This window comes from Vollenhovia emeryi, unplaced genomic scaffold, assembly GCF_000949405.1.
Source record: "Vollenhovia emeryi isolate VEMERY1.0 unplaced genomic scaffold, V.emery_V1.0 DF939190.1, whole genome shotgun sequence".
Taxonomy (NCBI): Eukaryota; Metazoa; Arthropoda; class Insecta; order Hymenoptera; family Formicidae; genus Vollenhovia; species Vollenhovia emeryi.
Window position 1 is genome coordinate 363,667 of NW_011967176.1, and position 18,093 is coordinate 381,759.

The 18,093-nt window shown below is 43.0% G+C and overlaps 1 protein-coding gene across 1 annotated transcript; it reads right to left on the reverse strand.

The window, feature by feature from the left end:
• Positions 1 to 1,764: 1,764 nt before the first annotated feature.
• On the reverse strand, positions 1,765 to 17,866 carry LOC105562339 (persulfide dioxygenase ETHE1, mitochondrial). The gene is made up of 6 exons (XM_012013102.1): positions 17,440 to 17,866; positions 13,300 to 13,444; positions 10,111 to 10,296; positions 6,552 to 6,640; positions 3,990 to 4,200; positions 1,765 to 2,109 (listed from the first exon to the last, which is right to left on the reverse strand). The coding sequence occupies exons 1-6, from the start codon at positions 17,569 to 17,571 to the stop codon at positions 2,042 to 2,044; spliced, it is 831 nt and encodes a 276-aa protein (XP_011868492.1). The 5' UTR covers positions 17,572 to 17,866; the 3' UTR covers positions 1,765 to 2,041.
• Positions 17,867 to 18,093: the final 227 nt, after the last annotated feature.

The following is an 18,093-nucleotide window of genomic DNA, read 5'->3' on the forward strand; positions in this document are numbered from 1 at the left end:
CTCTCTCTCTCTCTCTCTCTCTCTCTCTCTCTCTCTCTCTCTTTCTCTCTTCCGCCGCTCGCGACTCCGCTCTTTCGCCCTTGTCCCGGTCCTTCGAGGGCTTGTCCTAGGACCGCTAGGTCCTATAAACGTCCTTTTCTCCCTGCCCCTCTCTTTCGCTCTTCCTATCGCTAGTCACGATCATCTCTGTTTCGCTAATTTGCGAAAGCACCGTATGCACCTCTCGGCCCGATTGCTCGGTTCGAAAGTTATTATTGGTGCACCCGCAAACTGCAAATAGCCCCTCGATCCTCATTGTAGATGATGGATTTGCGGATCTTCCTAATTACACGTGGATTGCATTATCGTGGCGCGAGAGTGTCGACTCTGTGCGAGTATAATTGGAATATTCAGTTGAGATTATCGACGGGATTATCCGCCGCGATTGTGTGTGCGATGATAGTGCGCGGAGTGGCAACGGTGATCGCTTCAAGATTTAAAGTAAACACAGTTTAAGTAAATGACGAGATAATGGCCCCTATCGTCGTATAATATTGAAAAAGTCTGACAGCTTGAGTTTGGACCAATTACCCGGAGGTTTCCACTCGAGAGCTGTGCACGGCTCCAAGAGAAGCCGTTCACTCATTAAATCTTATATCAACATATAAAAATTGTATCATACAAAAGAGATTTCAAACGCGTTAAAAAGGCCACAGCGACACGCGGTTGTCAAGCACCACGAAGTAACCGATAACTCAAGACGGATGTAATTCGTGAAATTGAAGCGTTATACGGGAAACTTGATCCGAGCGATCGAGAGAGAAAGAGAGATCTTGAGCAAGCGCGTCGCGACGTCGCGACGCGGCCGAAGGGATGACAAACCCAAATATATGCATAGAATATTTTCACGCCCGGTGCACCGGACTTATTGCCAGTGAAAAATATTTCGGCCGATTGTTCTACTCGTCCGGCGAAACTGCCGTTTACGTTTTTCCCAGCGTTACAGCCTGGCGAGGGGGCCTGGAGGTTTCCCCTGGAACGAGACTCACCCGAAAATCGAAGCGCCAAGTTTTGTTATTCGCTCAAGTCCCCTGAAAATTAAATTAGCGAAATATCCCGGTAATTAAGCCTAGTGGAAAAAAATTTCCATTAAGGAAAAATCTACTTGGGAGCCCTCGGAGACACCGCCCGTAAATTATTACGCCGTTAACTCCGGAGCACCGTGTATACCGCGGGGGAAAAAGAGGTGCCCGCGCATAAATTTCTTGGCAAATTCGAAACGGGAGCGCGAGCATTTGTCCGAAAAATTCTTAACAGCTACGTCACGCGCGCGTCACGGACGCGGAATGTTAACGATTGCGTAAAATAATTTTATTTCTATCGTAAACAAAATTACGCCCATTAAGAACGTTGTACAACGTTTCGTCATTCGGTCGTACGTTTTATACACGTCGTATTCCTCAAAGAACATGAAATAAACGCATAAAACGCGCATTTCAGACTATTAAAACGCGCACATGAAATAAAGCGCTCATTTGATACGCGTTATCGGTTACGTTACTGTTACGATGAATAAACCACTAGTCCGAGAAAGCATGCAAACAAAGTGCCATAATTAAATAACATTTTTAGCGCGCGAAAAGAGATGGCACGCGTGTCCCGTTTAACATATAAATTTTTAGGCGGTTTTTAATGCGTTAAAATAGCGCGGATATAAATATAAATAAACAATGTCGCGCGTATACATAGATACAGAATAGAGTGGAGGAAAATAATTCAACGGTATTAATGTTGCACGTGAATTATATATTAAAAATTACTGTGCATTATATTGTCACCGGACTTATATTGCTCTTGAATACTTTCCGCTGTTTAAAACAAGGTGCACGATTGTTCCTCTTTTTAACGTTAATAATATCGATAATAAAGTGCGTTAAAGTCGCGAATAACCGCGCCATTGACACATGAACGTTAACTATCGGGACCATGCATTATTAATAGAGTGAGCGGAATTACAATACTAGCGCTGCTAGTGCATCGGTTGCAACGCTGTCAATAACTTTCATTGTTCGCCCTTTTCTTCTCCCACCTCGTACAGACCGCAAACTTTGTTGGCCGGCACAGCTTTATCTGAAACAACGCTCGCATTATATATTCGAGCTCTTTGTCGCAAAAATGGCACGTGTCAAATCCGGGCAATAATCCCATATTTTCCCAACTAGACTAACGATTTACCTCGCGACTTACTTTAGCTCGTCGCTGTCACAAGGATTGTTAACTTTTATTACGCAAAATAGTTGACTTGGGACAATCCTTTCGTTAGTATTACTGCAGTGCAGTTTTCAAAATTTGACTCGAGCCATCTGCGAGATAAAGGGCTCATTTATTCAACACGCGACGGTATGCAAACCGACAATTTCATCGATTTCCTTTCGCTCCGCCGGCAGGATGTAACGGCGTCTCCGCTCACATTTAATATTTAGACGCGCCGCGAAGAAGAGTTACGCGAAGGCGACACAGTAGCTGCAAATATTCCTCCCCCGTGAAACCATATCCGGCATTTTCCTTTAATTTAGAGTCGCGTCGCGTGAGAGTCAAATCAAAAGGATGACCAAAAAAAAAAGAGAAAGAAAGAGATTCGTAAGAACAGTTCAATATATCTTGAAACCGATGCCCGACATCGAACATTGAAAATTGGAAAGTCTCGCAAAATGGATTCGTGCAAAATCCTATTTTAATTCACTCATCCCCCCCATAAGAGACCCTTTTTATCGTTTCCCATCTCCACGTCAATCACATAACTGTCAGTGAAGTTTTTCGCTTAACTTGTGCTTTGCGTCACGTCTCATTCAATCGATTCAAGCGGCGGAAAAAGCTGCGCGTTCGCCACTTCCGCAAATTCGTGCGGAATTCGAGAGTTTTCACTTTTTGCCCGTAAGAAGAAGCTACGTGATCAAGCGGCCCGTTCGATCGGCGTGATCTCGCGGATTCAGCATTCGCTTCCCGGACTGTACCGATAGGTACGACGACGCCGTAACGCCCCGAAGACGGCTATTAGCTTATCAGCGGATCGAGCTGATAGCAGCGTGGCGCGCGCAACCCTAAAAATAGAATGCGAATCCCGATGGGAGTCGATGCAACCGCCTGGCTTCTTCGAGAGAACCATTTCGATAACGCCTCGTAGGGGCACAACAGCCCCCGTTCCATCGATACATTAATTATTTCTGATCGCTATCGAGGGCGTTGTACCGCCTCGGCCTACAACGCCTAAGGCCTGTTATACAATACGTCGTATGTCGCTGTCGGTTGTCGGGACGTAGCCGATGGTCCGATGAGAAAATTTCTTTAAAAAACAAAAATACCCGACATACGACGTATTGTGTAACAGGCCTAACGCTGGTTCTACAATAGACGCAGCAAGTCGCAAGAAATCGACCGATCACAGCCAAATGTGAGAAGAATAATCGACCGATTTCTCGCGGCTTGCGACTGCGTCTATTGTAGAACCAGCCTTAGACCCTGGATTTATAATACGGGGCGGACTGCGAAAAAATCTTACGACAAGAGTGAGTCGACGGTGACGGAACGCACGCTGACTTGACAAGCTAGTTTTTATAGTAATACTTGTATCGGATCTTTCAATGTAAATTTTAAACCTGCCTAGCGCACTCTTATCCGATATTTTCTCCTCATTTTATTTTTCCGCCGCACCTTAACGCAACATCCTACTCCAAGTGACAGCTTTTATAATAGTGAAACTAGTAAAGGATTTTTCGACTCAGTCTAGTCCGCACCAACCGTAAATAAGAGGTGAGGCGGGTATTACATAACACCCTGTATAATAGTAAAACTAATCAAAAACATTATAGACCAGTCTTTTTGTCCACGTTAATATTTGCCGGTTTGGACATAAAGCGGAGTTATAATTATGTTAACGGAATACGGTAGTAGCGTTGGGAAAAGATGTGGCCGCGTAAAGTGAATTAAATGTCATCTGCGCTGAAACTTACCGATCATCTTGGGATAAGGCAGGTTGAGGTTGTTCATAATTCGGACGAACTCCTCCAGCGACTTGGACAGTCTGGGATTAAGGGCTCGCTCCTCGGCCACGGTGGTGACGGTTCTGCCGTTGTAATCGTGTGCGGGGTATAGCCGGTAATTTCGCGGCAGCGTCAGGATCTTCTCGTGAACGGATTTGTACAGGATCGCGGCGGATCCACCCTGCGCACAGGTGGCACGGTAATTCGAGCGCACGGCAATTATGTCATAAAGCTACAGGACTTGTAGTACACGAGAACTTGAGAGCGAAAGACTCGATAAAGAATAATTAACGAGTGAAAATAAGGGAGCAAAAATTTAATTAGTTCGATCCGATGAAAGCCGGAGTTAGGTATTCGAAGTTATTTGGAAAAAAAATGTGTTAATCTTAGCAAACTTTTTTTCTATAAGAAATTATTCTCGCGCGTCGAAATCGATACTCGGAATTAGATTAATATCAAATACGCAGTTAAATTGGACCATTACGAAATAAATCAAACAAGCGAGATGTTGGTAGTCCAATAATTGTAATCTAAAATGTGAAGTTACATATATACCATTTTCCACCTTGTCCTGATTACAATTATTGAATTGTTCGTAACTCTACTCTGGGAAAAATTTTGACCGTTTTATTTTGTAATTAAGCAACTTAACATTTCGGCTAGTGCCTCTTAAGTGAAAATTATCTTTGCGTTACTGAACATCGACAGAACTAATTGAGAGAATTGATTAGTATTACTTAAAAATCTTGGATATAGATGGAATAGCTAATTGCAATTTTTAGTTACGCGGGATAAAATTCATAAAAAATTAGAGTTACGAACAATCCAAATAATTCGATTGCTAATTGTGGGCCCCAAATTGGGCTTAACTGTCTTTTCCTTCCCAGAGCTCGCTTGTTTGATTTAAATCAATATCTGTTCTGTTAGGTACCGTCCAGCAATAAAACGCAATGTGAGACGAAGCATGAAGAATTTTGCCACGGGCGAAAATAATAATTTCGCTCGGTTTCCTGTGTCGAAACGTACGTCGTTTAAACCGAGCTTTCGATGGGAAGAAAGGTCGCGGCACGTTTGTAAAATGCACCGACGCGCGGTCGAGCACGATGACGGACGGCTATTCATCACGCGAGAGCTGCGGAGAAGTCTTTCATATTCCCGATGATATATCGACGTTTACTTGCACCACATACGACACGTAGGGAAAACGTTATTGCGCGCGTCCGTCGAACGTTTCGACGAGAATTTAGGATGCCGCCGTGTCTGTTTCGGGACGGTATCGATCGTTGATTAGCTATGACGTTCCAAATAAACCATTTATCGACGTCCGACAATTATATCGACGACAAGTCGGCGAACGGCACTTCCGCTCCGGAAGAAAGAACCACTTGTTTTTTAATTAAACGACGCAAGGGAGACGCAACTCGCCGGCTGAAATTAATACTTGGGTCAATGAACTCGGGAGTGCTGGTCGATCAATCTAGGAAGATTTTCATGAGTCACGTGCATTCCCCGTCTACACGGTGTGCGCACAATTATTGCACTTTTTCACGCCTGGATTTTGTTTGACAAATTTTGGGATTTATCTCTCTGCGAGAGAAATTTCGATTGCGTTCACTTTTATTCAATTTTCCAAATTTCAATATTGCAAATTTATAATTAAAACTCAAGTCGCGAGTGTTCAATTAAAATAAAATTTATATAAAATTTATACACATATATTATTTATATTTAAATAATATATTAGGTACTGGAATTTATAATGTATATGTATTTATATATATATTATTTATTCATGGTGATTAAATAAAGAGAACTTTTAAAAATTTTGCAGCGCGATTAATCATAATTTCAGAGTCCATACTTTTATCTCAAATCTTCAAACATTTTTCAAATGTCACCGGTTAAAAATAATGCAAGCGAAACAACAGTGCAAACCGCGTGCAAGAGATTGCGTATTCTCGACAGAAAAGCGTGCGTGTGGTTTCCAACTTTACGAGGGAACTTCGCGGATATCGCCGCACATTTAACGCTGAACATGATCGCGTAATTGTCAGTTTCGTTTGCCGGCCAGCTTTTCTGGCCGAATGTCGGAAACAAAATCAACCGTCGAACGAAGTGGCGCGAGTTAACGATGCTAAATCGAGATTTTGCGAGGAAACCCGAGGCTCGGTTCTTCTTTCGATACGGCAATTGAAGACTTTCCAGTTGAGATTTTTCCCTCCCCTCGCCAATTCTCCCCTTTGTAATCGCGAGAGATAACGAGTTGAACAGAAACTTCACGTCAAACGTTATCGCTCTTCGGAACGAAGAAGTACGACACCGTTGTTCCATTTAGGCCCAGTTTCACCAAACATCGCTTAACTTTAATCTTGATTGTTTGTCCCTTTTTAAAGTAACCGTTGGAAAGGGACAAAGAACGAATTAAACTAAGCTTAAAGTTAAGCGACCAAATGCACGGAAGTGGTGCGTAGTGGCCGCGCGTACCCGCAAAGATGCGCGACTTTCCCGGCGAGTTTTCCGACCGGGGCTTACCTGAAAATCAGTTCTGCCGCACCCCCGGATCAAGAGCGCATCGCCGGTGAACGCAATCGCCTGCTCATCGCAAACGTACGTGACGCAACCTGCACAGATATCAGATGGAATATTTACGATATCGCGCTTCACTTCACCCGACCGCCATCCGGCGAGCATCGCGTCGTTTTTCAGGCCAAATATATATTTATCTCTTGGCGGTGATTCGCTTCGCAATCGGCCGCAACGATAAACTGAGCTCGACTCGTTCGTCGGCTCGTTCATTCCATTTGCGATATCGCATTCGGCAAAAAAAAAGAGAAAGAAAGGAAAGAAGGAAGGATGGGAAAGAAAGAAAGAAATTGCGAACAGATATATTACGTTCGCTCGAAAAATATTGGTACGCGGCCGATAGGTGTATCCGACATGGAAAGAGCATGATTCGTATCCCCCGAGATACAAAAAGGGTGGTTTACAGCCGAGCGAGGTAATTGGACAGTTTTACGTAAACGTCCAATAACTTGCCGATAATAGAATTACGACAGCTATTTTTCCTAACAATGTGTTGTAAACAAATAAGAATTCTTCAATGTCGCCGGCGATAATTAACAACGTCAGTGTTTTCTTGACCATACCCGGCATTTTTTAATAATACAGAAAATTTATGGCGAAAAATATTACCCCGGCCAGGGTTTGAGGCGGGTGTCTCGCCAATTCAACCACTGAGGCATATGATAATATTTGTCGCAATAACAGTATAAAGATGTCTACGCGACTATTTCGACCTATTTGATCCCAAACCCTGGCTGAGGTAATACTTTTCGCGATAAATTTTCTGTATTATTAAAAAATGCCAGGTATGGTCAAGAAAACACTAGTGAGTTGTAAAGTCAAGACAATATAATAACCCAGTAAAAATGAACGTAACGTTATAATAGCTAAATTATGCGAGAATTATTTACGTACCTCGCACGTGCACGTGTGTGCTTTGCAAAATATTTGCCGGTTTTCCCTCCTCGCGAAATGCATGCGGTGCATTTGCCACGAAAGAGCTGAAATATCTAGGAATTTAATCAGCATCGTTGGAGTTTTACGGTGTATAGGAATGAAGCTGATATCGAATATCTAACCCGCAGGTATTTAATGCACGCTATTCGCATACTCGGCACGAAAAATCGTGCCTATCGGGCTGGCCCGACATCGAGATAGCTCAGTAGACGCATTCAGGATTTTCCCCGGACAAACGATTGAGTCGCGACGAGTAGCGAATTCGGCGCGATCGATAAGAATGGCCGTATTCCCCCCTTTTTTTTCGTCCCGTTTTGCCGTAACTCCAGTAGCGCGGATACGTGTATATGATAGAAAAGGGAATGTACGTATGCACATGTCCCGGAGCTACTGAATACCACAAACGTTTGAGATCAAACTAGAAGGAAAGCAGTTTATCGTCGGTAAAAATTAACAGTTCCCGAATTATCGGACAGATAGAAAACTTTTAATTTCTCTGTGCTTCCAGAGAATAAATGCGATCAAACATCAGCACAGAGTAAAGCTTATTTTAGCGACGTTAAAAAATTAATTATAAAAATTAATGTCAGTAAACGAGCAGAGAATGCAATGCTCAACTTTTGTTGCTGAAATTCGGCGAAAAAAAATTGGAGCCGATTGTAGAGTTTGTAATTTTTAACAGACCGTTACTTCCCGGACACCGTGTATAAGAGAACTTCGACCCGAGTGAGACTTTCTCAGTGATAGAAAAGGAAATCGATATAAGAACGCGTGCGTTGAAAAAACTACAGAAAATTGCAGTTGCGATATATCCTGGATAGAGAACAGCTCAAGTTGATCACTCCAGGGACTGTATCGCACACACGCAACGTGCGTGTAAAATTCAAAACACAATGCAGTACATGCTCTTCTTTTAAAGATAATGAAAAGGAAGTGAGAAGAGCGCGAAGGGATAGACAATGCTGCAATACCGAGATAAAATTTTAATCTGTTTAAAAAAAACGTTTCTAAAGCGTAAGAAAAATAATTACGTAAAATAATATTAAATTACGAGATGATAATATGTAATATTGAATAAAGGTAAAACAAAATTTTCTACATCAGCATTTAATTTAATTAATGTCCCTCGAAGTTTAAAGGTAAAAAATATATAATTTTCATATTTCAATTTCTCCTTCGGTCTTTCATGTTTCTATCTTTAATTCTCGCCGTCTTCAACGAATAATCCGCGCGTGAAAAAAAAGAGTCCGCGATATATTTTTCAATGCAGTTCTTAACAATTTGCACGCGTACATCTTTCCGACAAAAATTGCAGTCGATCAGATCGATCTGCGTGCTCGAGATAGACCGGCGTTATATATTTCTGCTCTTTCCATCCACGTGGTGAAACATATATACACCGGACCTCGCAAGAAAGTATTTCGCCACTTTTTCTCGGCACCTCAATTAATAAAATAATAGACCGGGCGAACGCGCGATCGATCGTGCAAGAAATGCACCCCGATATCGCGAGGGTGTGCGAGCGTGTTTCTGTAACTTTTCCGCAGCGTTATTAGCCCCGAAACTTTCGTTACACCATTACACGAAAATCGCGTCTCGTATTCATCGTGGGAGCCGCATTAAAAAAATCGCGTTAAACCGGATTACCGAATGCGTCACGAAGATTTACAGAACACGGCGTTCGTTGTGGCACCGGCACTCGTGTCGAAGAGAAAAGCTTGGCTTTAATGGAATTTGCAGTAATTTCTGTCGAGCGAACCGCGCGACTTCAAACACTCGCTATTAAAAGTAAACGCTAAAAAGCGAAATAATTCCCGAAAACGATAAAGATAAGAAAGGTACAAAGGCCCATTTTTCACCCGTAGACTCAACAAGACAATATATCATGTACGTATATCGTAACGCGAAATAGCTCACAGAACATGTCGAGAAAACGCTGAAATCCACGTATGTATCAAATATGATACACTATGCACTTAGCCCCTTATAGGGCGGCGTTGTGCTCTATTTTACCACTCCATGTAGCTGACACATAGGCGATGGTAGGATGCTAGCTAAATGGACAATGGTATAATATTTTATCGCCCGGCAAAAAAAAATAGACGAAAGCAAAAGCTACGTTCCCGACGAAACATCGTTTTATATATTTCGCCAGTAATATGTATAACTTTAATCGCATCGATTGCCCAAGTTATTCTCGACTTTCCGTTTAAAAAATTAATAACTCGCAAAGTGGAGCAGTGTACAAGCGCGACGAAATATTTAGAACATCATCTAAAAATAACAGCATTCGAGTCGTTAAAAAAGAAGCGACGTAAAAAAGCGGGAAATATAATTAATGAGGAGGGATGGTAATCTACGTAAAACTTCCTTCGGGTGTTCTTTACGTATTTATAAATGTTATATAAAACGTATAAATAGCCGCGATCGTGACATATATCAGTTCCGCGCGTATCGATGCGACTCGGCGGAAATAAATATCGATTTGCGTGAAAATTTCGATTCATTTTGCACGAGTTGACCGAAATACCATTTCTCACGGAGGCAAGAGTGTGTAAAGGGGGAGCCTGACCTTCGGTGTGACCCGGGGTGGGCAGCACTCTCAGTTGGTGCCTGCCGAACCGGACCTGATCGTCCGGCTCCAGGAGCACGTCCGCCTTGGCGCCGCTGCTGCGCGAGATCATGGACCTGCAGCCGGGCAACAGGCACTTGAGCCGGCCCGTCCCGGTGACGTGGTCCGCGTGCATGTGCGTGTTCACTGCAACACACGGAAAGATCGCGAAGACGCCAGTCATTGTTACCCAGCTAATGCATAATCGATAAGGGCGGGCCACGCGAGATCGCGATCACGCGTTTCCGTAACAGGACGCGGCAGAATTTGGAGCAACGGCGCACGATTGTAGCGACGGAAGCCGCGGAATTATTCAACGCCAATGATATTTACGAAGGCTCCCGCCGTCGACGCCTATTTGACAAACGATCTAAAGATAAATCCCGACGTAGCGAATGACAGGATTAATCTTTTAAAGACATTTAATGCTGGCGTTTGAAAAGTTCCGGCGAACAGTTGGCGCTTCGACGTTGATTAAAGAGTCTGAAATTAATGTCGAAAGTTCCGGAATGCCTTGCACGTCGTTTTCTAAAATGTCTATACACGTATAAATGCGCGTGGATATAATTTAGCTTTAATAGATAATTAAATTACGGGTAAATCTATTAATCTAATTAGCGGCCTCGCTCTCTTTGCAGGACTGAGTTACAAATAATGCGCATAGTTTTACGGGAGTGGGGGCGGCATTAATGGCGTTTGCATTATCGGAAAACGGAGAGAGGTGCATTATGGAAATGTCCGTTTGTTCGGGACAGAATTGGCACACGCAGAATTCCGCATAAACAAGTGCATACGTTCCACTTAGCCAAAGCGCGGTCTCCCTCGCAAAAACCACTTCGCGGTCTGATAACGCAATAAGTAATAAGGTAATCCTATCAACCCTTATTCGCCATGATATACGACGCCGTAAACTTTGTCCCTTCCCGCCGAGCCGAAAATCCCTTCGCCATTAAGGGCGCAAATTTCGAAAAGGCTAATGCTGCGCAAGTAAGGGCGGATGTATGATTTATCTCGACTCTCAATTTAATGCCAGTTAAAAGTCGAAGCACTTGGAAGAGGAAAGGGCACAAAAGTGCCTTCTCCTCGTATACATATAAATAGTTTATACTCCACGCTTAATTTTGAACAACCTTTGCCTTTCGTATTTTACCCTTTTAAGGATATTTAGTACACGTATATCAAATGTACGCGTAATCAATTAATGGGCGCATGTATCAAAGTTTTATCTATCTTCTGGAAGCTTACAGAGACATTCCCACACGGAGAGAATTTTCTCTTCAAATTTATCCTGAAAATCATGAAATCGTGGGACCATTTGGCACTTTCGAGAACATTTTATGACAGCTTCTTGAAATTTTGCCATACATTTTACTAGTAAAACGTGTACTAAGTATAATTACTAGCAAAACGTATGGTGAAATTTGACAAAAACTCTCCTAAAGTTGTGCCAAATGCCACGTTGTTCCACGATTACATGATTTTCAGTGTCAAGAGAAAATTTCCTTCGTGTACATAGACTAATACTTGCATCGCGCCGTCTTGATCCCTTTGCGCCTGACATTTCGCGAGGTCCCTTCCATTTTACCCGCTCTCTCGCTGTTACATGGAAAAGCAAACAGTTCGCGCGACATTGCTTCAACAGCCGCGCCGCTGATTAGTCAGTCAAACTTCCGATCGAGGGTTCGACTTAATTAATTTCCATGCAGATCCGTCCTCGCGGGTGATAAGCACGATTTCTCGAAATAACGCTCTCGCCGTCGCGATACACCCGGGAATTAGGTATACGGCGAAATCGAAGGGGGCCGCGCGCCCCCTCGAAGCCCAAGTTCTTTATCGAAATTGGCCAAGTTCGACAATATGCCCGGGCGCACTCTCACCGGGTTTATGGTCCACGGGCGCGCTAACCCTCAGGACAATGGCGAAACTATGCGGGGTCCACGGCCGGTCCTTAGCGGCGGCGGGATTGCATGCTAATTCATTACGAAGTTCGGCAAATATTGGTCGGTTAGTAGGATAGTTCGCGATATAACTCCGCGCCCTCGGCTCGTAAATCACGGCACGGGGCATCGCGTAATTGCCGACAAGTACATTTCCGACGATATCGAGTAACGGCGCCGGTAAGATAATACGTTTTGTAGTTAATTAGTATACGTAATTAATTAGTTATCGATTCGGGCTGTTTTACGGGCGCAGTACGTCAATAAATGTTAGGTTTCCTGCCCCCGCGGGATGATTAATTTCGCGCAACGTTAACGCAAACTGCCGGCCTGATAATCGCGCGCATCGAGAACAACTCTTATTTAGCTGCGCGTCGACATGGCCGGGGAAAAACGTTTTCCGAACGCTCAAGTCGCGTCGAATCTCGTGAAACGCCAAAAAAAAAATGCGGAGGGGGGAGGCGGAAAATTGGAAAAATCCTATTACACAAAACGTTGCGGAAGTGGCTATCGATGTAGATTTGGCACTTGGCGAGTTGTGAGAGCTAAAAGAGCAATAAACGTCGACACGCAAAGCTTAACATTCGGTAAATATTCCCGGAAAGTTTCCCCTCCCCGTCCAAATTTCATACGCGCAGTCGAGGCGAACGCTTTCGAGTTTGAATCGATATTTCTTACACTAGTCTAATAATAGCTCTTGAGTGGAACTTTCCCGAAAATGATCGTGTGTACTGTGCCGTAAAAGTGGCGCAAGTTGTGCGGCAAGTCGGCAGGAAACGCGAGGGTATGATCGCATTATTTCATCGAGTACGTCGATTAAAGCGCACTTCCCTAAATTTATGCGACAGGATGATCGAGTAAGGCGCTTCCTCCCTGACGAATTCAGCGTGTCTACGTGATAAAATTCCGAATCTCGCCTCGGCTCGATGGCAAACGGCGACTATATAAACGTCGGCACTGTTTTAACGCACCGCTACTTGGCAAAAATTGCAATTTGCCTTCGAAATATACGGTATAAATAAACCCCGCGTGCAATCTAGGTGGAATGTAACACGCGGGGCACACAATCCCGACTAAATAATATCGAATGGCGCTGGAAAAACTGCACGGCACTCCCGACGCGTTTCTCTCTCGCGCGTCGATTTTCCGCGATTTTTCGCAAACCGCGAAATTTACGGGCGAGATAATCATCTACGCTCAGCTGGCAACTCACGGGCGTATTTCAGCTTCAATCCCAGCTCCTCGACGATTGTTTTGTCACGATCGGCCCATTCGATGACCGGATCAATCAGAATCGCCACCTTATCGTTGATATCGGCCAGCAGATACGTGTAAGTACTGGACACTGGATCGAAAAGCTGGACACATTGTAAACAGATATACTCGTTACTTTCTGGCAATCGTATAAAATTACACTATCCATATTGTACGCAAGTAACGCATTATTCCTGTTATTTTGACGATAATATTCTCGCGATTTGCTCTCTAAAAGTCAATCAGTGAATTATCACTGAAAACAATGTGGGTAAATTAATAGTTACTTTGTATTATATATTGTTTAAACCTCCACACAGATCGCATTACACCCTCAGAAAGGACTTCTGTTACCGAGACAAAAAATATTCTTGACGCGTATATATTTCTCACAACCTCATTTAGTATAAAAATAAGACAATACCAAAATAAAATCAATCATTCTTATTCTCCTCTGTTGAATTAAGAAAGATTGACTTACTATATTGAGACAAGAGTAACTTATAATATATAAATGTAAGTTTATGTATTCTTGCGTTTAGAATAAATTTTCCCTCCATCTTACAACGCACGAAGTTGGTACCACGATATTAGACAAAAGACGATACTATCATTTTATTCTAGATTTTAGAATGTTTCATTTAAGATCAAAATATTCTTTTCTCTATAATAAATATGACTGGCGCTATATCGATCCTATCTTATGATACATTCAAGTGTAATAACATTGGATTCGGAATTTTTTTCTGTGGGTGTAGGCCTTGCATTTGCGCATAAACGCCTTTATTGCACGGAAAGACCGGCTAAGGCAAAAATAACTAAAATTAAAATGTTGCAAACGTCATACGCAATAATAAAGTCACAGAGGAGATAATGAAGCATCACCGCTTTCGGATAACATTTGCCACGCATGTATTTCGATTCCGAGCAAACGAAATAAAAGTGCGACAGATAAGATAATCAATCGCGGACAAAACAAACTGCGTTCGCATTTCGCAACGTTTAACGACGATTTGTACATTTTGAATCCTATCGCATGTTTAATCGCGTCGACCCTCGTGCGCGACATACGCAGGAGGCGAGGGGACAGTGGAAAATCTAATTCTTTGAAAATACACTAGACTGCGCGCGAAACCATTTTTCGCAAACGAAAAACAAAATGTTTCACTGCATTTTTCCCTCCCCTTCCGATGTTAACGCCGCAACGTTCGCTAATCTTGTCAGTGGTGACTCGTTTTTCGGGGGAGATAATTCGGATGCGCGATAATTTTTGGTTCCAGTCAGATTTCATCCGCGTTTCCATCCGATTTCAACTTGGAGCCTACCGAAAAAAAAAACAACAAAACGCGCGTCGCTTTGAGTACAAATACAATTGCAAACGAACAGACATAACGGCGCGATATGTTTTTTCATCGCAGTTTCTTCATTTTGTACATCAATGCGATCCTACCGCTCGCATATTCATTGCGAAAACCAAGTTATTAACGAATTAAATTCATTTCGTTCGGCCCATTGTCACACGGGTGGCTGTATTTGTCGTAGCTTATCACTTTAATGTTACATTTTGCTGCCGTACAATCTCGTTAAGCCGGAAAGCTAACCGACGTAAAAGTCGTAAAAACAATGGCGAATATTTCGCATTCCATACGTCAAGTTGAACTCAAAACCGATTACTTTTCGACCGGTAAATCAAATTTCCGTTCGAACCGTTTCAAACGTCTGCTGAAATTGTAAATGGAAAAAGCTCCGGCAAAAAATAAAACGCGCGTTCGGTTACGGCTGGCCAAATGCCGATTATAAATTAACAATGCGGATTAAAGAACACGACGTTGAAATCGTCGCGGTAATAATAATACTGAGTTAACAAAAAAGAAGAGCGTACAAATTTGTACGAAACGAATTCGTTAGTGTATTGTCGAAGTTTAAGAAAAGTTCCCCGGCAATTTTGTCAAGAAGAGAAATTTGTTATATATTCGTGAAAAAAAAATCCTCTCCCGGGACGTTTCAGTCAGCCGGAGGTACTTGCACTTTCTACGTCCAAATTTTTACAATCCGAGTAAACTCGCAGACGTAAAGTTCAGCGTTTTCAAGGTTATTCCGAATATCCTCTCAAACGCACACGTGAATGCCAATGTTCTCCCTGACCGCGCCTTTCCACACTTTCCCGCAATCCTTTCTTTTATCCCTCGAAATCCGGGATGCGGAGTCGCTTTGTTTTATATGCAGCAAAGGAAAGGCAACGGGGTTTAGGTACTTTTGTTTAATCGCATTTTTCTTTAGCATCTTACAACGTTTCCCTTTTTCTCGAGACGTCGAGTATATATTTATTTTATTTACAACATGACCAAACGCGCGCTTCGCGCGCGCAGTTTGTAGTTGGGCATTGTATATTTTTAAGAATTTCTATATATGCAACGAAGTAATTGTATGCGCAACGTCAATTTAAAATAAAAAGTAATTTATCACTCACTGATACTGATCATTTGAATAAATAAAATAAAAACACAGAACAGATGCTTTATTTTGCACAAGTAACAATTAAATAACATAAAAATGTAAGACACTTACCTTACGATTTCTCCACCGTTGCCCGATGCCTCCTCGGCCTCCTCCTCCTCCTCTCAGATTTCCTTGTTGCACTTACACAACACTACTCGCGAAAATCATCGATCGCGCGAAATTTCCGGCACTCCCGTACGCGATGTGAAATACCGCGAACACACGAAATATTATTAACTTTTGCGTTATCGGTTTCCAAGACTTTCTGTCATACAAATTACTCAAACTAACAACTTGCATTTTTGATTCGGAAGAATAGGATAAATCACTTTCAAATTGGCGATATAAAACGCAACGCGAGCATCGGAAGCATAATCTGCGGCAAAGAAATAATGTAACAACGTGCAATAAGCGACTTTCTTTATTTCCCGCCCGTTCGAGTTGCGAAGAACGACGGAGCGAAGTCGTACAAATTTCTCTTTTTTCCCGAAAATGGAACAGATTAGACGAAATCGACAGATAATTAAAAGCGCGGTGCGTAAACGAGATGTAACCGCGACAAAGTACCACGGTTTTCATTCGTGTTTTAGATGAGTTGGTCTCGTGAAATATCTAGGTATACGTTGATAAAGAACCGTCGCCTCAACGTACAATTCGTTTCTCTTCGCAAGTTGCAGACACAATTAATCGAGGAACGTTACTTGTTACTGATAAAAGTGCACAAATCAATAGCGTTTTATCCATACATTTACCGCGATCGAGTCTTGGAAACCGATAACGCAAAAGTAATAACACGCACAGAGCGACTCTCGCCACTGCCTGCCGGCTCGACGTTCGGCGAGCGAGTGATACCGCGGCGACCTTCAGGTAAACATTGGCCCGCGTAACGTCGTACGTTACCGCGCCGAGTGAAAAACAACAAAAAAACGTTGAGAATTCGTTGGCCCGCTTAATCGTCATACGATACCGCGCCGAGTGAAAAACAACAAAAAAACCTTGAGAATTCGTTGGCCTGCCTACGCAATGGAAAATTCCGTACTTAATATTTTATTGTACATTACTTTGTTCCGTGACTGTTGCTACGTTTTGCGTATTATTCCGCGGACTTATTGGTATTGATTAAATTAACGATTAATTCTGTTCAATCGAGAAAATGTTTCGAAACGAAAATCGTTGTTACTTAAATTCTAATTACTAAGATTAAAGATTTTACTTCAATAATTGATGCATACAAATATATATTTCTAAATTGCAAATCTTCATTCACTATGAATCTAAAAGAGAAGTGAAGCACACCGCGCTTCGAGAAAACCAATCGACATCGCGGAAAAGAGGCCTCAACTGTTCGATATTAACGACATTCGCGCTGGTAACATCTCTTTTTTAAAAAGGGATTTTCCAAAAAATGGGCCCTCTTGATTTTCTAAGTTTTCCAAACATGTTCCTCGATCTTAAACGTACGGTCGAGCTATGAATTCCGCTTTAAAGAGTCACACGTATCGTCAAATGCGGCCGCCAGATGACGCCAGCGTCATCTGGCGGCCACGTCGAGACGATCGAGCTGGACCTGCGCCGGTTACCCTTCGCGCGGGTGTGTTACCTGGCGAAACAGGAAGTCCCTGGAAAAGGGCACGCGCTCCGTCAGAACGTCCGCCATGGCGTGATTGGCCCGCGACCCGTTGTTTCCTCGCAGAATCGTCGGCGACGCCGCCCGGCAGAGATTGCGGATCATGATCACCTTGCATCCGTTCTAATAAAGCTTCTCTCTCCCTCCTGTCGTCTCGTCCAACGTACCGTTGCGTAGCACCGCGCGTGACTACCGACGATTAACGACGACACGCCGCCGCGAGTCCCCCCCGATTTCGTATCCCCCTCGCCTCGAGTTCTGCAACGTTGCGCAACGCGATTATCTTTTAATATCTTTTTAATCGCATCGGTCCGTCGAGTCACGCCGCGTTAATCGCTGAATCATGAAGACCATTTCTGTCAACGAGGGCAATACGCGGGCAATATCGCGCAGACACGCCTTTTTCAGATAAGGTTGCCCATCTTGAAAAACATGATATAATCACGGTCGGTTCCCTACTACCTTGACCGCCACTTCCGGTTAACACTTGTCAACCACAGACTTTTATATACTGCTAGACCGCTACCTTCGTGCTAAAAAGTGAGACGAGAGTTCCGCCATGTCTTGTTAGATTTAAATAAAGTAGAGGAGAGTCTCCTACATAGACATAGTATATCCACAGTATAA

Coding starts and splice junctions, on each gene's coding strand:
- LOC105562339 (XM_012013102.1), bottom strand. CDS start 17,571: ATGATCCGCAATCTCTGCCGGGCGGCGTCGCCGACGATTCTGCGAGGA. Junction 6,641..10,110: donor CACCCCGGGTCACACCGAAG/GTCAGGCTCCCC, acceptor ATATCTGTGCAG/GTTGCGTCACGTACGTTTGC. Junction 2,110..3,989: donor GCCTTATCCCAAGATGATCG/GTAAGTTTCAGC, acceptor GCGTTGTTTCAG/ATAAAGCTGTGCCGGCCAAC.